General features: G+C 52.9%; 7 protein-coding genes and 1 pseudogene across 7 annotated transcripts; 5 read left to right on the top strand and 3 right to left on the bottom strand.

Moving 5' to 3' along the window:
- Positions 1–1,119: 1,119 nt before the first annotated feature.
- SAPIO_CDS8290 (Histidine acid phosphatase) lies at positions 1,120–2,841 on the top strand (the record flags this gene model as incomplete). The annotated part of the gene is made up of 3 exons (XM_016789956.1): positions 1,120–1,410; positions 1,497–1,916; positions 2,005–2,841. The coding sequence occupies 3 exons, from the start codon at positions 1,120–1,122 to the stop codon at positions 2,839–2,841; spliced, it is 1,548 nt and encodes a 515-aa protein (XP_016640219.1).
- A 677-nt stretch (positions 2,842–3,518) lies between these two features.
- Positions 3,519–4,178, top strand: SAPIO_CDS8289 (annotated as a pseudogene; the record flags this gene model as incomplete).
- Positions 4,179–5,583: 1,405 nt separating this feature from the next.
- SAPIO_CDS8288 (Uncharacterized protein) lies at positions 5,584–7,189 on the top strand (the record flags this gene model as incomplete). The annotated part of the gene is made up of 4 exons (XM_016789955.1): positions 5,584–5,632; positions 5,728–6,392; positions 6,487–6,559; positions 6,651–7,189. The coding sequence occupies 4 exons, from the start codon at positions 5,584–5,586 to the stop codon at positions 7,187–7,189; spliced, it is 1,326 nt and encodes a 441-aa protein (XP_016640218.1).
- Positions 7,190–7,737: 548 nt separating this feature from the next.
- SAPIO_CDS8287 (Signal recognition particle 54 kDa protein-like protein) lies at positions 7,738–9,361 on the top strand (the record flags this gene model as incomplete). The annotated part of the gene is made up of 2 exons (XM_016789954.1): positions 7,738–7,815; positions 7,883–9,361. 2 exons carry the CDS (start codon positions 7,738–7,740, stop codon positions 9,359–9,361), a joined length of 1,557 nt encoding a protein of 518 aa, XP_016640217.1.
- Positions 9,362–9,750: 389 nt separating this feature from the next.
- SAPIO_CDS8286 (uncharacterized protein) lies at positions 9,751–10,590 on the bottom strand (the record flags this gene model as incomplete). Its single annotated transcript, XM_016789953.1, has 3 exons — positions 9,751–9,758; positions 9,844–10,450; positions 10,516–10,590. The coding sequence occupies 3 exons, from the start codon at positions 10,588–10,590 to the stop codon at positions 9,751–9,753; spliced, it is 690 nt and encodes a 229-aa protein (XP_016640216.1).
- Positions 10,591–11,674: 1,084 nt separating this feature from the next.
- On the top strand, positions 11,675–13,306 carry SAPIO_CDS8285 (uncharacterized protein; the record flags this gene model as incomplete). Its single annotated transcript, XM_016789952.1, has 3 exons — positions 11,675–12,080; positions 12,147–13,138; positions 13,193–13,306. 3 exons carry the CDS (start codon positions 11,675–11,677, stop codon positions 13,304–13,306), a joined length of 1,512 nt encoding a protein of 503 aa, XP_016640215.1.
- A 526-nt stretch (positions 13,307–13,832) lies between these two features.
- On the bottom strand, positions 13,833–14,585 carry SAPIO_CDS8284 (uncharacterized protein; the record flags this gene model as incomplete). Its single annotated transcript, XM_016789951.1, has 3 exons — positions 13,833–14,280; positions 14,341–14,428; positions 14,546–14,585. 3 exons carry the CDS (start codon positions 14,583–14,585, stop codon positions 13,833–13,835), a joined length of 576 nt encoding a protein of 191 aa, XP_016640214.1.
- Positions 14,586–15,849: 1,264 nt separating this feature from the next.
- Positions 15,850–21,359, bottom strand: SAPIO_CDS8283 (PLU-1-like protein; the record flags this gene model as incomplete). The annotated part of the gene is made up of 4 exons (XM_016789950.1): positions 15,850–17,053; positions 17,114–20,711; positions 20,776–20,824; positions 20,940–21,359. 4 exons carry the CDS (start codon positions 21,357–21,359, stop codon positions 15,850–15,852), a joined length of 5,271 nt encoding a protein of 1,756 aa, XP_016640213.1.
- Between the last annotated feature and the right edge of the window lie 688 nt (positions 21,360–22,047).

Genomic DNA, 22,047 nt, shown 5'->3' with positions numbered 1-22,047 from the left:
TAGAGCTCTGAAAAAAAAAGAAGGAGAGGAAGAAAGGAAAAAAAGAAAAAAGGAGATACTGAAATGTTGCGCGCAGCATAGAGGAACAATACCCAAGACCCCCTCTACGCTTTACGAAGTAATTTCTTCATGTCTGTGTCTATGTTGTGGGAGGCAGCGTTGAGCTCTGGCGCGGGGAGGCCGATTGTGTGTTATGGTTTACAGAGTCGGAACAACTCCTCTCATCAAGCGTGTTTAGGGATCAATGATGGGTAGGAAATGGGAAGTTATAATTCTAAAAACGAACGTTAACACTTGATTCTTTCTTATGGTATTTATTTCTATTTTTATTTATTTATTTATTTATTTATTTATTTTTTTTTTTTCTTTCCCCCCCCCCCCCCAAAACACCAAAATCATACAATGCCCAGGAGATCTTAGATCTTGGCACCACGGTTAAAACTCCGAGAAACCACTTCGATTTCCATTCATCTCAACACGCTGTCTAAAACCTGGGCGGGTAATGCAAAACGGCGGGGGTTTTCGATCAAAAGGAAGGCCAACCTCAACAGGGCGTGGTGCATCTCCAACTGAGAGACTCATCGCAACTTTGAACTTTCTAGCCACTCCGAGGCTCTTCTTCCCCACGTGCTCCTTGGCGTGTCCCATGAACCTTCAAACTCACCAAGTCCCTTTTTAGCTTCTGCCGATCCCATCACAACGACCTGCATCGAGTGCGACGCTTCTAATTGCATCCGCAATAACTCTACACCGAAGCTTTTGTCGGTTAGCATTTTCCATCGGAGCATGTAACCATCCATTTCATAAATCAATCAACACTCATCATTGACTATTTCGCGCACAAAAGATCCCATCCCTAGGCCCCGCATATTTTCATCCTTCCCCCGACTTCCCCCCCCAGTGACCCGAGAGCGCTTCCCAACGTGCCGGGCCCGTCCCACGTGGTGTGCCGGGTCATCCGTTACGTGCAACTGGGGTACGGCATCGGCATGGGTGTGATATGGACCTGCCGGGCTGTTTAAGAACGTCAGGATGCCTACCTTGGCTTCTCGTCGGGTCGTGAGAGTGGCCACCATAGCGCTCGTACTTCTCGTCCTCTTCATCACTTACTACATCACCATGTTCTTCTTTTCCTCCAGAGGCACTACGGCTGCTCTGCTGGGTGCGGCGCCGTTGGTGACGGCCGCCGTGTCGGCTCAGGTGGACGTTGCCTGGCATCCTCCCTCGAAGACCGAGATCAATGACTTGGACAAGGTCCTCAGCGGTAAAGGTGTGTATGGCTTCATTTACGATTCATCCAACACACCGGATGATAAATATGGAAGCTATAATTGGTGCAACATGCCCCATGTGAGGAAACGGGAGTATGTGCGACCGTCGCGCGAGTATGAACTACAATATGTCGAACTGGTATGACAGACTTTGCCTTTTGTTGACGCAGGAAAAAGGTCTTAGATCGCAAGCCAGCAAAATTAACACAACTCTCTTCTGTTTAGATCCATCGCCATCATAAACGCACCCCTTATGCGTCGAACGCTTTCCCCGTGGAGTCTTACCAGTGGAACTGCGATGACATCGGCCTGTATTATCACGGTGAACCTTGGGAAGGACATGACCCGGCTCGCACGTATTGGCAGGGCTACATCTCTCCCGTGAACCCCTTCGTACCGTCCGGATGGATCGGTACCTGCCAGTTCCCTCAGATTACGGCTGAGGGACTCGACGACTCCTGGGTGCACGGGGCAGACCTTTACGGTGTCTACCATGACCTTCTCGGTTTCCTGCCTAGCAGGCGCGAGGACTGGACCAAGACGGTCAAGTACCGAGTAACCAACAACGTCATCACGAGCCAGGTTGCCGGCATGGTAGTAAACGGCATGTGGGGAGTGAAGAACCCCGTCCCGCTTCTGATTCAGGTACAGGACACCCGAACCCCGCCTCTTTTCCTCTAACTCGTGAAAGGTCTGTTGTTGCTTAAGATTTAATTCTCACCAACTTTCTCAGGCATCTGCCATTGATAGCCTCGAGCCCAAGTACTCCTGCAGCGCCGGCTCCAAAGCCTTCGACGCCATCAAATCCAGTGCCAACCCCGCCTGGAAATCCCACCTCGACTCCACCGCCTCCCTCTACGCCACCCTCGACGACATCTCTGGCGTGCCCCCCTCCGACGGCGGCTTCCATGCCTCGTTCGACCACTACTACGACAACCTCTCGGCGCGGCAATGCCACGCCAAGCCCCTCCCCTGCAAGCTCGTAAACGGTGTTAACAGCACCACGTGCGTGACGCAGGACCTCGCCGACGCCGTCTACCGCCTCGGAAACTGGGAGTACAGCCAGATGTACCGCGACGCGTCCACGTCCCTAGCCGCCAGCGTCGCGAGCTACGGGGTTTGGATCGCCGAATTGGCGGCGAATATCCGTGCTGCCGTAGAGGGGAAGAGTTCCGTGAGGTATCTGCATAATGTTGCGCATGACGGCTCGGTGTCTCGAGTTCTTTCTATCCTGCAGATTGATGGCATGGTTTGGCCTGGGATGGGTTCCGAGGTTGTTTTTGAGCTGTGGAGGAAGAAGAAGCAGGGTCACCGGCCTCGTGGGGCTGGTGAGGGAGGTCAGGCTGCGACGCCCGCGGGGCATGGAAGTGGAGGGAAGCCTGGTCATGGCAATGGGGGCAACGACGGTGAGAGTGAATACTTCGTTCGTGTCCTCTTTGGAGGAAAAGTTCTTAAGTCGTCGAGTCCGACGCTTGGAACTATGGATATGATACCCGTACAGACTCTGTTGGATTACTTCGATGGGCTGGTTGGCGAGAATGCTAGCTTGGTCAAGGGATTGTGCGCTTAAGATGCGCAAATAAGGATAGTAATGATAATATTAATAGACGTGCATGCATAGTATGACCCAATTGGCCATCCAAGATTGAATTCGAGGTGTGCGGCTCATTTTCACCTTCATCTCCCCCTTTGAAGTCGAAGTCGAGATGCTCAAGGATAGAAAGAGCCAATTCAACAATTTTACCCCACATCGTAGTCCGATATTGGGATCCAAGCAAACACGGACCGTCCCTTACACCAATCTGACCTGAATAAAAAAGGCCAAACTCCCTCAAAAGATCCACGCTTTTCGACCCCAGAAAGGAGGGAAACCCGTCCGGCTCAGGCGCGGTGGATCTTGGCGCATTGCAGTGTTGCATGTTTCAAGGATTTGCGTCCTTAGTCTCAATCTCCCCGGCAAGAGTCATCGGAAACGGCGGAGGGGGAATTCTTGAGAGCTAAAGCTTTCCAAGCTCCAAGCCCCGCCCCCAACTATGTAGACCCAGACGTGAATTCCGAGGCGCCAGTCCGAAGAACATAAAAAAAGCTTCTTTCACGACCGCAGACCTCAAGTTCGGAGCTTGGGAATTCAATTACTTCTCAAAAGACTGTTCCATTAGAGTTAAACTCTGTTCATAGTTCCTCAGAAAGAAAGAGGACAAACAAATCGCCGAAACCAAGTCTCTAGATTCTCCTTGTATAAGAAACATGTCCACCTTCACCACCCGCGTCGCCACCCTCGACGACTTCGACGGCATCACTGACGTCTATTTTGACGCCTTCTCGGGTGGCTACATCGGCTCGCGGTGCTTCCCGCGCCCACACCCCGAGACCGACGCCTGCTGGGCCAACTCCCTCAAGGTCTACCTCACCGACCCTCGCACGACCATGGTCGTCGTCACCGACCCGGCCTCGTCGCCTCCGCACCGCGTCATCGGCTTTGCCAAATGGACGGCGCCCCACACCGACGGCGAGGACCCTTACCCTGCCTCGGCCGATCCCCTCATGTCCGGACCCTGGCCGAGCGTCGGAGACACGGCGCTCGCGGAGGCATTCTTCGGAGGTATTGCTCGTAAGCGCAAGGAGACTATGGGAGACCGCCGCTTTTGGTTCTTGCATATCCTTGGCGTGCACTCGGCATATCAGGGCAAAGGCGCCTCGAGCTCCCTGTTGAGGTGGGGAGTGCAGAGGGCTGATGAGGCGAATCTGCCGTGCTATCTTGATGCGTCACCATTGGCCAAGCCAATCTATGAGAAGTACGGGTTCAGAGAGGTGGATCGCCTTATTCTTGGGGGTGGTGAGCTCATTGAGACTATGATGGTGAGGGAACCTGCACCAAGAGGGGAGGTAGAGGTGACGAAACCTTGAGCAATGGTTTTGTATTTTTATTTTTATTTTATTTTTTTTCTCGCTTCTCATTTCTTGTGGAAAAGGATTTCCGTGTCATCTCAGTCTTCACTCCACACCACTCTACACATTGTATTGTTCTCTTGTCGGTCTTGGGTCTTTGCATCTCTCTCTTCTCTTTCTCTCTCTATGTGTTCCTTATCTTGAGGCTCGGGTGACAAGACGGAAAAGAACAGGGGGAGATGCGCCAAGGCTTTTGGATTGGGTGATTCTTGTTGGAAATTTGCGTCGTCACCCATTTCCAATCCTTGGAATAAACACCTGCCCAGACCGAGTTAACGGCAAGCACACAAGCATCGGTGGCACTTCGCGGGGATAAATAGGACCGGCGGCCTTTCCATGTCCGAGGTATTCACGCTGCTGGTACTATCGCCGAGTCTCTTTTCCCGTTCCCGTCTGCCCTCGCCCTTACTTTTATCTTGTTTGACGATGCTTTCTTTCTAGTGACGCGTGATCAAGTCTTAGATCTAACCGTTGCTTTTCATTCCATTTTTTTACTCATTTGGCCGGTCTACTGTATATGACAGTCTACTGACCCGGCTATAGAACCAGTGTACCGGTTTCCGTGTCTTGCCATGATTCGGGTCACCTCTCATCTTTGGTTCATCACCATATCTTCGATATTAGCCGGACAACGTAGGCGATGCAAGAAGTGGATCTCTCATGGTATACAACACATCCCTTCTCACAGCAGCCCCGGCCGATTTATTACGCCACCATCTGCATCTTCCTCGTCCCATCTCACAGTGACGCTCGCCCATGCCACTTGATTGGACTAATCTACTCATCTCCTCCACCGATAACCTCCGAGCAAGGGAGGTAGGTACCTGAGAACCTCGAGCTTCGATCCGTGTACCAAGCACCCGCATGATCGAAGTTCACTACTCCTAACAAAATGGTGGGGGATGGTCGATCGGTGGCGGAAGGTGAGCCGGGACGATATCATGCAAGTGGTGTTAATCACCTTGTCGCCATGGACCTACATCTTGGCACCTACGAATATCCACCCATCGAGTTGATCTCTACATTCCTTGGCGCTCCACCAGGAATCCGTTCTTAGTAAGAGTTCACTTTGGAAGAATGCATCGAGATGCTCTCTTCCCCCTTTAACGAGCAAGTAATATCTAGTAGACGTGTATTTTCAATCCGGCGATGGAAGGGTTAAACTACCTATCCTAGGTTAGCGAGGCGAGGAGGGCTGCTTTTATATACAGGTTGCGTGAGCCGCCAAATACTCCGTCACTTGCTTTGGCGAGCGCTTCTCTTACTCCTTTCTTCGGGGTGTAGCCTTTTGCCAAATCGCGCAGTTTGAGCTTGTCCTAGAACCCTGTGCTTTATTTTCTCTGGCTTAAAGAAACATCTCAAAATGCGTTTGTCAACTGTCACGTCCGGCCTCATTGCCCTCGCGGGCTTGGGTAAGTTCCCCTTACCAGCGTACAGCCTGCGTGAAGACGTCTCGCGCCATATTGTCAAAGCAGAGAAATAGTATGCCAACATGTTTTTGCCCCAGTCCATGCGCAGAATGACACCGCAGAGATCGCCCCCATCCCCTTCCCAACCAGCTGCGCCGGGGTCCCCGCCAACCGATTCCCCTTCAAGGTCCACGCCGACTGGCAAGTCACCAAGATCCAGGGCAACCTCCAGCAGCCACGTGCCCTCGTCTTCGACAGCGCCGGCAACCTCCTCGTCCTGGGAAACAGGCAGGGCATCAGCATCCTCACCTTTGGTGCCGACGGCTGCATTGCCAGCAGCAAGCTACTCAGTCAGAACATCCGCTTCAGCCACGGTCTGAGTCTGAGCCCCGACGGCAAGAAGTTGTACGCTAGCTCTGAGACGAACGTCTGGTCCTGGGACTACGATGCCGCTACTCAAGCCCTCACCAACCAGAAGACCATTGTCAAGAACATGAGCACCGGTATCCACTTTACCAGGACCGTCCATGTCGTACCTCACAAGCCGAACTTGATCATCGTGTCCGTCGGCAGCAACTCTAACTTTGATATGAATGCTGCCAACATGCGTGCCACTGTTAGGGTCTTTGATGCTGACACTGCTCCCGCTGATGGTTGGGAGTACAATACCCAGGGGCACCAGCTTGGTTGGGGTCTCCGGAATGAAGTCGCTCTCGCTTTTGACCCCAACGGCCACGTTTGGGGTGCTGAGAACAGCGGTGATGTACGTTCCTTCCTCGCCCCGGGCTCTTGTTTTCCTTCCTTTTTAGGTTTTCCAGGACAAGTGGAAAATGCACTACTGACAGCCCGGAATGCAGGACTTCCGGCGAACCGTCAACGGCCAGTCCACGGACATCCACATCGACAACCCTGCCGAGGAACTCAACTATCGTAAGTCCATAGAATAAGGCCCCGAAAGCAACTTTCAGCACCTGTTCCTACCTCGCAATCCTAGTTGATCTTTGCTAACATCGTTTACTAGTCGGTGACCCCGCCATCCCCAATGAGAAATGGTACGGCTACCCAACCTGCTTCACCGTCTGGGACCCAACCGTCATCCGCGACGCCTCCTTCAAGACGGGCGACCAATTCGTCGTCTCGCCTAACGCCCAGTTCGACGACGCGCGCTGCATCCAAGAGTCCGTGCCGCCCCGCCTCTCCTTCCAAGCCCACAGCGCCCCCATCGACGCCGTCTTCGACAAGCCGGGCGAGAACCTCTACATCACGTTCCACGGCTCGTGGAACAGGCAGCCCGCTACCGGTTACTCCGTCGTTCAGGTCCCCTTCACCCAGCTTGAAGACGGCATTTATGACCCCGCCGCTCCGCCTGATAGCATGTCCGGCTATACTGAGATCTTTGGCGCCCAGAACCCTGGCGCTTGCCAGTCGATGAGTTTGACTATGAGTACTTGCTTCCGTCTCGCGGGTATCACTTTTGATCCCTCTGGTACGAACCTGTATGTTTCTAGCGATAACCAGTCTGAGGGTGAGCTATGGGTCCTCAAGAAGAAGTCGGCGTAAGGAATGAAAATAAACTCTCGCCGTTTTTGGACATCCTTTTCCCTTTTCTCTCCTGCCTCCATCGTTTTCGGTTCTCTCAGGGATGAGCACATGATTGAATGCGTTCAAGTGTATATATTGACGCCGTACGACATACACTGTGGTCGGCAAAAATGTCAAATATCTAGACGAAAATTAAGTAGCACATATCAATAAGTATATCAAGCAAGACATGAGAGACTGAACAACCAACAGCTCCGGGTTTTGGAGAAGATCATTTGATCTCTTGGTTTCTGAGGATGTGAGGATGAGGAGGTCGAGCGAAGAAATGCAGCTGCCAACAATTGCTCAACCCTTTGCTGACTAAGCTAGACGTTCAGCGAAAGCCCCCGCCAAACCCCACTAAGAATCTGGACATTCAGTGCCACGCACCTGCGAAGGACGACCAACTTCCAATTACGATTGTATTGGTGTGCTCGTCTTCTCCCGCACCCAAAGCAAACTGCTCAACTTAACGGTCCCACGAACTCCCGATCGAGTACTGAGCTGATTCCATCCAATATATCGTCATGGTTCTTCAGGATCTCGGCCGGCGCATTAGCAGCGCCGTGCATAACCTCAATCGAGAGGCGAATCTCGATGAAAAGGTACGCTACATCTAAGCTTCCCACACTCTTTGCCATACATCCTTACTGACAACTCCCGCAACCACAGGCCTTCGATGCCATGCTCAAAGAGATATGCGCCGCCCTCCTCGAATCCGACGTCAACGTCCGCCTCGTGGGCCAGCTCCGCAAGTCCATCCGCGCAACCGTCAACTTCAAGGAGCAGCCAACGGCGGTCAACAAGAAGCGCCTCATCCAAATGGCCGTCTTCAACGAGCTCGTCAAGCTCGTCGACCCCCACGCCGAGGCCTTCCGACCCAAGAAGGGCAAGTCCAACATCATCATGTTCGTCGGTCTGCAGGGCGCGGGTAAGACGACGACGTGTACGAAGCTGGCGAGGTACTACCAGACGAGGGGTTACAAGGCGTGTTTAGTCTGCGCGGATACTTTCCGTGCTGGTGCGTTTGATCAGTTGAAGCAGAATGCTACAAAGGCCAAGATTCCGTACTACGGTTCCCTGACGGAAACGGATCCTGCGGTCGTTGCGAGGGATGGTGTTGAGAAGTTCAAGAGGGAAAAGTTCGAGGTGATCATTGTGGATACGTCGGGTAGGCACAGGCAAGAGTCGGCGCTGTTCCAGGAGATGGTAGACATCCAGGCAGCCATTCGACCCGACGAGACCATCATGGTGCTGGATGCTTCGATAGGTCAGCAGGCTGAGGCTCAGGCAAAGGCGTTCAAGGAGGCGGCTGATTTTGGTGCCATCATCATTACGAAGACTGACGGCCATGCCAACGGTGGTGGTGCCATTTCCGCCGTCGCCGCGACACATACCCCCATCGTGTTTATCGGTACGGGTGAGCACATGCTAGACCTCGAGCGATTCGCACCGAAGCAGTTCGTGCAGAAGCTCCTGGGCATGGGTGATATCGCGGGCCTTGTCGAACATGTGCAAAGCCTACGTCTCGACCAGAAGGATACGATGAAGCACATCGCCGAGGGTATCTTTACAGTTCGCGATTTACGAGACCAGCTCTCCAACATTATGAAGATGGGCCCTCTGTCCAAGATGGCGGGCATGATCCCCGGAATGAGTAACATGATGCAAGGCCTAGACGACGAGGACGGAAGCGCTAAGCTAAAGCGCATGATTTACATCTGCGATTCCATGACGGACAAGGAACTCGACTCCGACGGCAAGCTTTTCATCGAGCAACCTACAAGGATGACGCGTGTGGCTAGGGGATCCGGCACCTCCGTGCGCGAGGTCGAGGATCTGCTAACACAGCAACGGATGATGGCGGGCATGGCCAAGAAGATGGGCGGCAACATGAAGAACATGCAGAGGGCGCAGGCTGCCATGGCCGGCGGCAACAAGGCTCAGCAACTCGCCGCGATGCAGAAGAGGATGCAGAGCATGGGAGGTGCAGGTGCGGGCGGCATGCCCGATATGGGTAGTCTCATGAAGATGCTCGGCGGCGGTGGGATGCCTGGAGGGGGTGATATGCAGGCCATGCAACAGATGATGAAGCAGATGGGTATGGGCGGTGGTATGCCTGGCATGCCAGGGGGTCCAAGGAGGCGCTAAGATGGAGTGGCGGGTCAAGATCATAGGAGGGGAAGCCGTCGGAGCGAATCCTTTATTATTGGATATGTCGACATGATGAAACATAACATTACCACTGGAATGAATCATGGTATGAAGAGGTCAATAGTGGATGGCATTTGGCATGGCGTTTAGGGATTCTGGAGGCTAGTAAGATTTTTAATATTGCACATTCAAGTCATGTCACTCTCGATGAGAACAGTGTTATGGCTATTGTTGTTGGGCTTTATTACTTGGCATTGCATTGCTGCGATTCGTGAACTCGACTTCGTTTCTGCCTGGCATTCTGGGGGGTGCGGGGCGGTCATTTCCTCTCAATCTAGGGGCGAATGTCTCTTATCCAAGACACACTGTTGGGGTTAGTAGAGGTGTTAGATCTCTGCAGTTTAAACAGTTAGCACCTCAAGCTTCCCAGAGAAGGATGCATAAAAACTGGGGTCTCGAAGAGACATGATGAGACCTACTCAGCTCCTTAGCCAGCGCCTCAGCGACACCCCTCGCCGACGCAGGGTTCTGCCCAGTGATGACATGGCCATCAACAATGACCTTCTCCCCCCACGGTTCACTGGCCTTCTCGAACCCTCCGTCGCTCTTCTCATTCAGGACCTTCTCGAGCGAGAACGGCATATCATCAACGAACTTCATCAGCTCCTCTTCCACGTCACTAAACCCCGTAACCTTCCTCCCCTTCAGCATGGACCGCGTATCCGGGCCGTGAACATGCGCGAAAACAACGGGACCGTGGCACACCGCGGCAACGGGTTTCCCCTTCGCGTACATTTGACTGATGATCCTGATCGAATCTTCGTCGTTCACGAGATCAAACATGGGACCGTGGCCCCCGGGATAGAACACGGCGTCGAATTCGTCAGCGGCAGTGTGGGAGATATCGGAGAGCTTCTTGGTGTTTTGGTAGAGGGACTTGTGCTCTTTGATGAAGTTCATGGAGGAAGCGTCCGCTTTGCTGGCCTCGATAGAGGCTGGGTCGACGGGAGCTTCTCCACCTTTGGGTGAGGCGAAGGTGAGCTCTGCTTTAGAATGGAGGACTTCCCAGGGGTGAACGAGCTCCGGCTGGTTAAAAGTGAGATTGAATTTGCGTTAGAAATGAAGGATATGTGATGATCATGGGAACTTACCAGATACCACCCAGTTTGTTTGCCGCTGGTCATTTTGTCGGTGGACGTAAGAACAATGAGGATCTTCGGTGCCATTGTGGAAGATTTGATTTCTATGGGACGGTACAAGATGAATTATTCTACTTATGAACACAGGTTCTCAAGACGATGAGGATTATGATTCAGGTACAATGGAGATAGGATTGCGATGAAGATGAAATTTCAGAACGAGTGTCGAGACTCATGATATATATATAATGTTCCCTTGATATTACTTTCTTAACCGCGATGTGCGGGGCAGTTTATCGTCTGACCGAGATCAGTTCTGACGTTTTCCAAGGCCACAATACTTTCATCCTTTCAATTGTCACTACAATGGTGGTTTCTTGGGTACCGTTCTTGACGTCAGAATCCAAGATGCCCAGTCCAATCGTGAGCAGTAGTTGAAACGTATGACAAGAGCACTGGTGATGGAAGTTTGGCAACCTTATTCTCATGCATACGAGGTAGCTTCGAGGCTTTCTAAATGAACAAATAGAGAAGGGGGGGTGGCCAAGCTAAACATCTGATATCTAACACCTAGATGTGGTGATGGAGAGAAGGTGGTTCTATTTTTGGACCTGCTGGGAAATAATCTTAGTTTGTGAAGGTTATTGACATTTTTATCCCGCGAGAATGTCAGCTGAAGATACTATTTTTGCTCCCTACGAAGGCCAGTTGATCTTGAAAGTGTCCCCTCCAGCCGTGGAAGTGAAAGTATCGATTTGAAATCTCATTATGGAAGACCTTGAGATTTCCCTCCTATGAATGGAGAACGTAGTGAGCGGACGAGCCTCAATTGCAAACCTCGTTTCCTCAGGAATTGTCCCGCTAAATTTCCCAAACCGGGGAAATCTAGAGAATAATGCAAAGGAAAGACTCCTGAGGGTTACCATTTGTATTGAATTGGAAACCATCCGACATATTCAAGCTTGTGATGTTTTTCTTCTTCTCCATCACTCCTACCGCAGTGGAACATACAGAGCTTCGGCGCTGACTAAGCCTCGACGAGCTTCGCAACTTCACCTGCCACAACCACTCCAGACTCGAGCCATCATCAAGCCCAGAATCGTCTTCATCGCAACTCCTCTCATCACACCGAATCGCTCTATCAATCGACCCAGCTGGACTGTTTGGCACGATGTCTGGCCAGGCGGTAGCTGCTGCCGACCAACCGAAACTCCTCTGGAATTCCGAGAACGTCAAGGATGTCGCCGAATCCGTAGGCATCTCGAGCATCTCCGACGAAGCCCTTCGCTGCCTAACTCAAGATGTCGAGTACCGCGTCGGTCAAGTAATTGTTGAGTCGCTTAGGCTTATGAGGGCCGCCCATCGCACGACCCTTTCGGTGCAGGATGTCAATGCTGCCCTCCGCGTCCTCGATGTTGAACCGCTCTACGGCTACGAGTCGACTCGACCACTTCGATTTGGAGAAGCGAGTTTGGGTCCTGGACAACCCATCTACTATCTTGAAGATGAGGAAGTCGACTTTGAGAAGTTGATTAACGCTCCTCTGCCAAAGATTCCTCGCGACACCACCCTCACAGGTATGTTTTTGCCAATCACACATGCCTCCTCGTGGATCGTCCTCTAACCTATTTTCTCTCTCTTAGCGCACTGGCTTGCCATTGAAGGTGTACAGCCCGCGATTCCCCAGAACCCCATGCAGTCCGATTCGAGATCCAACGAACTCCTGCCCAAGGGCGCCGGCGCTAACCCCGCCTTGGCTGCGCTCGCCGGCAACGACAACCTTCCAAACCGGCCCCTCGTCAAGCATGTAGTCAGCAAGGAAATGGTCCTCTACTTTGATAAGATCCAAGCTGCACTTCTCGACGACAACCCAGACGAAGAAGTTGTGCGCCTCCGCCAGGCTGCTCTCGCCTCTGTCCGGGACGATCCCGGTATCCATCAGCTTGTTCCTTACTTCATCAACTTCGTCTCCGACCAGATCACCCACCACCTCGACGACGTCTTTGTGCTCCGTCGCATGATGGAACTGACGGCGGCCTTGATCGCCAACGAGACCCTCTTCCTCGATCCCTACGCTAGTCCGCTGTCCGCTCCTGTTCTCACCTGCCTCCTGTCCCGTAAGCTCGGATCGGAGGACGGCACGGATGCCATCAGAGAACAGTACCAGCTACGAGAGTTCTCCGCTTCTCTCGTCGGCGAGCTGGCGCGCCGATACTCCGCTTCCAACCCACTCCTCCGATCGAAGCTCACGCGGACTTGTCTCAAACACTTCCTTGATCAGTCTAAGCCTGCTCCCGTCCTGTTCGGCGCCATCGGCGGACTCGCTGCGGCAGGCGGCCCCGAAGCTGTGCGACTAATCGCGCTCAAGACTCTGAAGAGCGTCAACGACGCCATCCTCCACCCCCTCAAGGACAAGCCCGAAGCTAAGCTAGACTTTGAGATGCTCACGGGCGGAATCGTCAACGCCATTTCCCTCATCTCGAGCGATCAGATTTCCCTCGGCACCACGGCACCCACGACGAACGGAACCATCTCCGACTCGGATCGCACCGACCTTGTCGACTTCCTGGGTGACATCATCGCCCAGCGCGTCGTGGCCCTGGGCAATCATCAGCTCGTCAAGAAGATTCTCGAGGTGAGATTCATCGAATAGACCTCGGTGAACTCCGTGGTTACGTTTTTGGAGAAGCGCGAGGAGGAAAATGTTATGTTCGATGAAGCGATGCGCAGACTTGCGCTGGAGTTTGGCGTCCTGGATATTGAGGATGTGGAGGAGCCGGAGATCATGTACATTAATTACTAGGCGCAGACAGCTGCCGGCGGAGGGAAATTTGATACCAGTGTTTGTCTAAGCATTCGGGAAGTTACGGATAGGAAATGATATTAGGAGATAAGGCGTTCGTTCAGCTTCAATAAAAGTTGCATTGATCATTCGTGTTTCCCTACTTGCACTCTACGTATGTCAGCCACATTTCCGTGATGTCGGCTGTCGACTTTAGCCAAGTATTAATTTACTGCGGGCAAGTTATGATATCGGTGACAGGTTTAGAAATATTTGTTTTTTTTTTTTTTTTTGCCATTCTATTTTGACGTATGGTCTGGACAATACAGGCGCCTCTTGTAATAACCCAAGGAAAAAAAGTACACGTGCATTCCAACACCATACTGGCCTGGAACCAACCCACACCTACTTGCTCATTGCCCCTTGAGCCTCTCTCGCCATCTCGTTCCGTTTTACCCATACATCCCGTCAAACTCGCCGTCCTTTTCCCATTACCCCACTCCAAACAGAAACCCCGCGGAATTTTTTTCTTCCTTTTGTGTCTCGTTTACCACAAGAATCCGAGGCCAAGAGCCGTAACGACCGACGAAGCAGTCAAGATGGTCGCCCACTTCGAAATAGTAGGCTTAGCGAAGCCCCACGCCATATCGTACGTAAGATGCCTGATGCCGTTGAAGAGGTGATAGACGAAAGGCCACGCGATGATGGACTTGAGGGTACCCTTGGTGAAGACGCCGAGGCCGGCGAAGGCCTCAACGAGGGCCGAGGACTCGATGTGCCAGCCGAGGAGAGGGGAGGCGAGGTAGACGATGCTGTAGCCGTAGAGGGCACCGGCGAGGGCGCTTCCGGTGATACGGGTCCAGATGGAGGCGCCGAACCAGGTCTGCTCGGGGCGGTAGATTTGGAGGTGGGGGGAGACGGGGCGGATCTTGCGCTGGGCGACGAGGAGGGCTTCTTCTTGGTCGGGGGTGAGCTTCTCGGTCACGATGGCGGCGCTGGGGAGGATGGGTTAGCCCAATTGATCTATTTGCGTCTGGGGAAAGAGGGTTATTTACCGAGATGGCGTGGAGGTGGAGAGGCGAGACGCAACGGCGAGCCTGGGCACGTTCTGCGTGAAGGAGACGTTGGGTCGGATAGCCGCTCCTGTAAAATGTCAGTGATTCATGAAAGAAATCCAATTGAGTCCTTTGCGGGTCCCTTTCCAGTTCATCCGGAGGAAGACGCGCAAGTTCTGGGAGCTCTTGGTATTTTGTAACGCACCTCGTCGGAGAGCCGACAGTCCCACCCTTTGAGCAATCATGGCGACTGGATACTAGAAACCTCGCAGGTCTTACAGATAAGAAGTTGAACTGGAAGACGCAGAGAAATTGCTGCTTGGGAGAGGATCGCAGTCGTGAGAGAGGACAAAGTGCAGGGTGGTAGGAAGCGTGCTTTAGTTCCTCTCCAAGAAGTTCAGATGCTTGCCTTTCGAGGTTTCGAGGCCCCAGAGGTCCGATGGTGATGTGACGGAACATTAAATTCGGCACCTCGGTCCAAAGCAGCCAATCGCCTCCCATCAATTGTCAACATCTTCCCACGTGATATATCACATGATTTAACTCGGAACTTCCCGGCTTCTTGCTGACTGGACACGGCCTGTGCTGCACGGGCTTTCATCTTTTGGCTTGTGATTTTGAATTTTCTCTTCTTCTCTTCTTCTTTTTCTCCAATATGAACGGCCCTGTCGTCTGGAATTAGGCCCACTTGTCCAAGTGAGTGTCCATGGCATTTTCTGCTCGGCGACAACAGCATTCTGCTGTCTTCAGGGGTTGTTCTGAGACCAATCTGGAGTTTCTGGAAGAGTCCGTTTGATCACGATCCCCGGTTTTCTTTTCGTCTGGTGGTCGTTTCATTCACGCGACCTACATTTCGTCCTCGATGCTGCGTAGTTGACCTGTAGACAATGTAACCATGTCTTTGGCGTTGAAAGACATGGAGGTCTATAGAAGCGCTAGCTGCCAAAAACTAGCGGCTCGAAAGCGTGAAGACACAGAAGAAACTTGATGGCTACACCAGATGTCTATTGCTAACACTGAAAAGGAAAGAAAATAAAAACCTGTCCTCGACTGAATGGCGATTGTAAAACGACAAGAGAAGAAGAAATGCAAGAAAACATTGATAATGCCACTGAAAACTCGCACAAGAAAAATGAAACTCGACACGAGTATATGCTGGTACAAGAACGAGAACTAGAAGCCTCTCACAAAAAAAGGAAAAAAATCCCGCTCGCCAGATCAACGCACCACTATTTTTTTGGACTGTCCTTCACACCAATGCCTCTTTTTCACTCCTGTTTTTAAGTCGGGCCATCGTTTCTTCACGAGGCCACTGTAATACAAGCAAGACACCACCCTCCCCGTTATGGGGGCCATAATCCTCAACCCATCCCTCAAAAGTTAAAACAAGGAAAACCCCCTCCCATCCATCATGATAAATAAGTTCCGTCCCAGGGGTTAAAAACAGAGAAAAGGAAAAAGGGGAAACTCGCGCTATTAATACTTCATGTTGTACAAGAGGCGTCCTGCTCAAGCGCCGTCGAGCAACGCATCCATGCCATTCCGCTCCCTCTCCAGAGAATCGGCAGTGACGCGCGGATCGCCACTGGTCGCTTTACTCCTCCTATCCTCATCGTCCTGGTTCGTAAGGTCAACGAACATCTTGTCGACCTCTCGCGGGTCCTGGTGCTCGGTGGACGGCCCGACGACGTTAACATTACCACCGCGGCCGCTGAAGAAGCCGCCCTCACGCCTCCACACATCGGGGCCGTAAACCTCCTCAGCTTTCCTCAGGCCCCAATCCGTACGCCGGAACACGTCCAGAGCCTTACTCTTCACCGCATCCGAATGTAGATTAACCCCATCTAAGTGGCCTCGAAGAAGCCTATCTTCGAGAGAAGGATTCTGCTCGTCCACTAGCACACGTGGGCCGCCCGGCATTAACGAGTGCATCAAGCCGCCGCCGCCGTCTATGTTCATGGGTTCGCCTCTGACTGGTTCACCGAGGGGGCGAGCGATCACCGAGTGGCCTTCATGGGGCCGCGGGTTTACAAGGCCTGGCCGTTCTAGAGGAGAGCCGCCAGCTCCCGTTCCAAACAGATGGCTATCCCGGTGGTGCGGGGTACCAAGTTCGGACATTCCTTGCGCGTGGTTTGCTGGAGGAGATCCCTGGCCGCCTTCGCGAGTCGCATAGTATCGCGCTTTTCGCCGTAAACTGTTCGCCTTGCCCTTGACATCTTCCGGTAGATCATCGGGATCATCAACGCCGTGCTGAGCCATGAGCTTCTGTAATTTCGTCGGTCGCGGCTTACGCGTACTCTTGGATTCCTGGAAAAGCGGCGGTGGTTCTTCAGCGATATGGCACCACTTGTAAAGCTCTTGACGGAAGAAATTTGTCTCTGAAACGAGGAATACTTCGGCACCCTCTAGTTTACGCAGGTAGAAGCGCTGCGTTTCCGCCTCGGCTTGCGATGAAAGCACGGGGTTGATGTAGGGAGCGATGTGATCCCGGAATGCCTGTGCATTGTCGATGATTTTTCTGAGGACTTCCTCCTCCTCTGGCTGGAAGGGAAGGTTAGGGATCTCGTCGAACCAGGCAATTAGATCCTCGAGCCTCGGCCGCGCGGCATCGCGGGGAATGCGGACCCGATGGTCACAGATTGGACAAGTCCAGGGTGCCTTATCGTCGTCCTTGACTTTGCCTCGAGCAATCTTGAGACATTTCCCATGGTACCTAATAATTTAAGTTAGTAAGGGGAGAGATAAAGAAAGAAAAGAGACAATGGTAACCCACCATTCATGACAGATGCCGCATTCAATCATCATCCCCGCTTCAACACGACGGCACAAGCAGAATACTTCCCTATCCGGATCCTCCCAACGCTTCTGCTTCGTGGCGGGACTCGGCTCCCTCGACGCAGGCTCGGCGGGATCCCGGGGCTTATCGTGGACAATATCAAAGCAGTCAAGGTTGCGGCCCAATACGTAGTCGAGGTGGCTTTTCAGGATATGAAGCGGCGCATTCGACTTTCCGAACAGCTTCTTGCCCTGGCGCATCCAGTCTTCATGCCTCTTCTGCTCCCTCTCCAGATCCGACGTTCCACTCGGCTTAGAGTTGAGCTCTTCGAGACGCTTCATGATGTCGCACACCTCACCGTACTTGGGGCGACCTCGGAAGTCGGGATTGCGGGACCTTTGCGTGAGATCGAGAATTTGTCGGTGGGCGTCGCGCTGCTTCGACAAGATCTGCTCGACACGGGCTAGCGTCTGTTTCGTAACTGGGATCACGTTAACCTGAACCTGAGTCGAAAGGGCCTCGAGCTGGGGATAGTGGATAATTTCCGCAGCAATTAGTTCTCGCGCTTTCTTCTCCCACTGCTGGCCCGCAAGCATTTTCTCCGTGTAATACGTCAAGTAATCGTTATAGGGAGGAATTTCGAGCCTCTTTCCCTCTTCAATGAGCTTCTCTACATCGTTGAGGGTCATGAAGAGGCTTCGGCTAGCAAGCGCCTTTTCATTCCACTTCAGTTGATCCAGAACCCGGGAAAGTCTGTCAACTTCTTCCATGTCGACATTATAGTTACGGCCCTCCTCAAGTAGGTCTTCAATTTCTTGAACGCCTTGGGACTGCACGTGCTCGAGCGCACGCTGCGCATTCTTCTGGAATTGCTCGATAGCGTCGGCACGTTCTTGAAGCTGAAGAATCTCGGGACAGTCGAACCCAATCTGCTCAGCCTCCTGGAGCAGGCGGTAGATGTTGGAAACATCGCGATCCTTGTCCTTTTGCTCGGGCGATGACCCGCCAATAGACTTCCTCTTGCCACTCTGCCAGGTCTTGTCGTTCTTTCGGCGGTTTTGCTGTTTGCGGATAGTGTAGTTCATAGCCTCATCTACCCACTCATTGCAGCGATCAACAAACTCGCGCAGAAGAGGCAAAGACGGAAGATCGTAGGGAATCTTCTCACCCTCATGCAACAGTGCCTTCAAAGTCTTCAGCGCGGGAACAGCCTCCTCATCGAGGAGCTTCTCGTACTTCTCTTCCCAGGCTTCCGGCGTACGAGCCTTCTCGGCAACTTTGTGGTAAACAGTATCCATGTCCTCTTCAGTCTTCCTATATATGAGAACATGGCCCTTCCCATTGAACCGCTGTACTTCGGTCGCATCGCAGCAAGCATGGTATCCGGCGTGGAGAAGGCACAGGGTCTTGCCCGTCTTGTTGCACTTAAACCTCGATAGGTAAGTGAAGGCTTTGCAATAGGCGCACTGGTATTCCTCTTCGGCGACGTCGGTGTCATCCACAACGCATTCGAGTGGGTCAGATGAATCCCTGTTCCCTTCCCCACCCCGGACTCTCATCTCCTGGTGTTTGGCCATGAACGCCTCACGGTGCGACTTTTCCCTTTGGTGGAGTCGGTCAAGGGCCGGAGCCAACCATTTCGCCGTCTGGATGGTCAGAGCCCCACTTGTCGTACCCTCTGCTGCAGTCCAGAGCAGCTCATCGTGTGAGAAACAGGGTTGGCGTCGGAAGAGCTGCAACCTCTCCACCCCAGCAAGGCCGAATGGCTCCCAGTCGCAAGGCGCAAAGTTGACGGCTTCGTTAAAGTTGAAGCCGTGGTTGAAACCAGCATGGTAAGCTTGAGGGAATGTAATTACGAGCTCGCCTGCTCGCTGGTCGACCGCATACACCCTCACACCGGCCTTCTTAAGTTGCTCCGGTGTCAAAAGAGTCACCAACTGGAAGAGAAGGTCGGGTTGCGTCTCGAACAGCTCAGGCACAGCCTCTCTCATCGCCGCCTCAAACCTTTCCGCGTCGTCTCCGGGAATACCATACCAGGTCTTGGTATCGCCAAAGTGCTGGTAATTCGCGGAGTAGGAGTAGTGATCCTCGTTATGCCAGCAGAAAGTGGAGAAAATCATGCCCACGTAGACCCAGGGAACCGTCATTCCGGAGATATCGGATTTGATATGGCGGAAGAGACTGTCGGGATGAAGGGGTAGAAGATTGAGATTCCAGGGATCGAGAGAGTAAGGGTTGTTGGGATACTTCTCAATTGTCGGGAAACCTGAACCGTGCGTCGTACAGTGGATATCAGCACCGTACTCAACTTCGACGGTCTCTTCAATATCGGTAACCAATCTCCAGAACTCCCGTTCAACATCGTCCTCGGTGATAGGCTTGGGGCCATTCGTGCTCGAGTCGAGAGGAATTTTCTTCTCGAAATAGCCGGCTTTGAAATCGGCAGCCTTCTGCTGGAATTGCCGCAGGGAATAGAGCCCGCCCTCTTCAAATCCGAATTGACCGTCGCCTACGAGACAGCGAGGACAGTTCCAACCTGATTCGGGCTTTTGCTTAACGGGAGGGTCAAGGCAACCGTCGTGATAGGAGTGGTCGCAGGTTTCACAAGTAAGAAGCCCGGCCTTCTCTTCAAACTTGCCACACTGATCGCACTTTGGGGCGGAAGAGCACGCCGGTTCCTCTCTTGGTACCCGGGGGACTGATGGCCTGAACTGAGACATATGGGAACCAGCGACTGTGGGCACCGCTTCCTTCTTTAACCTCTTGCTTCTTCGACTACCGCTATCTGCTTCCTCCTGGTCGACACCGGCGGCGGCGTGGGACTTTCTCAAGGAGTCGGCGCTGTCGCAGCTGAGCTGTCGCTTCAAGGAAGTACCTTGGGAAACAGCTGAAGATCGATGCTCCGGTGTATTTTTTGATGTTGTGGTGAGGGGACTGCCGAATTGCTTCTGGGGTGTCGGCGCTCTAGATTGCGGGGCGGAAACATTTGGCTTGTTGAAGCTAGTAAAGCCGCCACCGGAATTCACGGCAGTGAAACCGCCACCCGAGTTGATAGCGGTAAACCCCCCAGAAGACGACGCAGGCTGCGGTGCCTCAGGAGCATCGGTCATGGTGGCATCACCGTCGCCCTCCTTCTTGACACCATTGATAGTAGCCTGAAGAGCATCGGTAGCCTGGCGAGCGGGAGAGTTGCCTCTAGCGCCGGACGGCGTGTTCACCTGAGAATTTTTCGCGGGGGTTGGAGCCGGGCTGGGAGTAAAAGGACCGCCGTATTCGAGTTCGAGCTGATGATGAACGCCAGGCTTGGCCACGCGTAAAAAGTCCTCGTACGGGCAAAGCCACTTTTGATACGAGTTCTTTAAAGAGGTGGACAAAGACGACATAATCTTGCCACTATAGCCGAGGTCTCGCCCAATTTCCGCCCATTTTTTGTGCTTGCACACTTTATCGAAACCACCACGCGCCTCCACGGCCTTCTTGAGGCGGTACAGGTCGAGAGGCTTCTTGTCGACATAAGGGACACGACTAGGGTTATTGCCTTGTTGCTTGTGAAACTTGTACAGTCCGTCTGTGTAGGTCAAGTTCGCGCGAGTACCTGAGGCGGAAAATCCGTCAGCCAATGCAGGTCGCATGATGTCTGTTAGTGACAAAACACTTACTTCCTTCCACGGAATTCAACTCTTGTTTTCTAGTTCTAAAGTGAAATTTCTACAGAATCGCCAAGTTAGTACTGGACACCTGGACCCGCGGCGCAACATTTTGGTTGACTGTAAGGGGGACGGAGAATGTCGATCGCGGGACTCCTCACGCTCATTTGACGCACCTCTGTATCGATTGCAAAATCCGGATTCCAGGAATCAGGGGGTATAATTTTACAGATACCGTATTGCCTCGCTTCGGGGGATATTTTCTTCATGTACTCCATTGGGTCTTTCCACTCCTCGTCGGTCGGGTAGTACGTTGGTGCATCCTGCAGACCATGCAGGCGGTTCTTCTTAGGTGGCGGGCGGGTTGTCGCGAGCCGGCCTCGCCGCTCCACAGTTGACAGATCTAATGGGGCGCTCTTCATCGAACTCAGGCGGGCCTGAGAGGTGGTTGGGTGGTAACCGTTGGAGTTGACTTGCGCAGTCTTTATCTTTCCGGAAGCTGTCGCGCCCGTGGCAGGCGAAGCGCGTGAACTAGCATTCACGCTGCTTGTACCCCCACTAGCGCCTGCGGAGGGTCGGCCTGATCCTCCTGCCATAATTGCGGAGGTATGAAGGGGGGAGGTTATGTGTGGACCGAAGAAAAGACGGGGGGGGGTTGCGAGGGACGCGGTAACGAGAACACGAGTAGGAAATTAAGCGGAACCGTCGAGTCGCAGCGACATTCTCAGACAAATAAGAAGATTTATGCGTGATGGGAGTCTACGCTCGGTGCATGGCAGAGGGACGCCTAGTCAAGGGGCACGTAAAGCGTGGGAAGGCGGAGTGTGGTGCGCGTGGAAGGGCTCGGAATCGGAAATTCGAAGCCGCAATGTCGTGTCATTCGTTGGCCGATCAGGGTCGATAGGAGGGCGAGAAATGATCGAACGACTTCAATCTCAAACTTGTCGACGTTGACTGCATGAAAGGATGGAAGGAGAGAGTCGAGGTTTAAGCGCTTTGCTGTCTCGGCAAACTAAACCAATGTTGCTTAGTTGGTAGTGGGTGATAGGAGACCGGGAGGGAGATTATCTCGAGCCCGGCGCACTGAGCAGAATTGGTATGGGTGGGCCGAAGGGGAAATGTAAATCAAGGTAGACAGAATCAAAGTTCGAGAGATTCGCAAAGAGGCCACCGGCAGTCGTCGGGGAATGAGAGTGAAGGGATCTCTCGTGGGCGAAAAGGTGATAAGGTGAAAGAGGAAGTAAGGTGGGATTAGGAAGGTACATGTGGAAGAAGGCAGTGATG

The sequence above is a fragment of the Scedosporium apiospermum genome (assembly GCF_000732125.1).
Source record: "Scedosporium apiospermum strain IHEM 14462 chromosome Unknown SEQ_SAPIO_0121, whole genome shotgun sequence".
Classification (NCBI taxonomy): domain Eukaryota; kingdom Fungi; phylum Ascomycota; class Sordariomycetes; order Microascales; family Microascaceae; genus Scedosporium; species Scedosporium apiospermum.
This window is presented reverse-complemented; position numbering and strand designations above follow the sequence as displayed.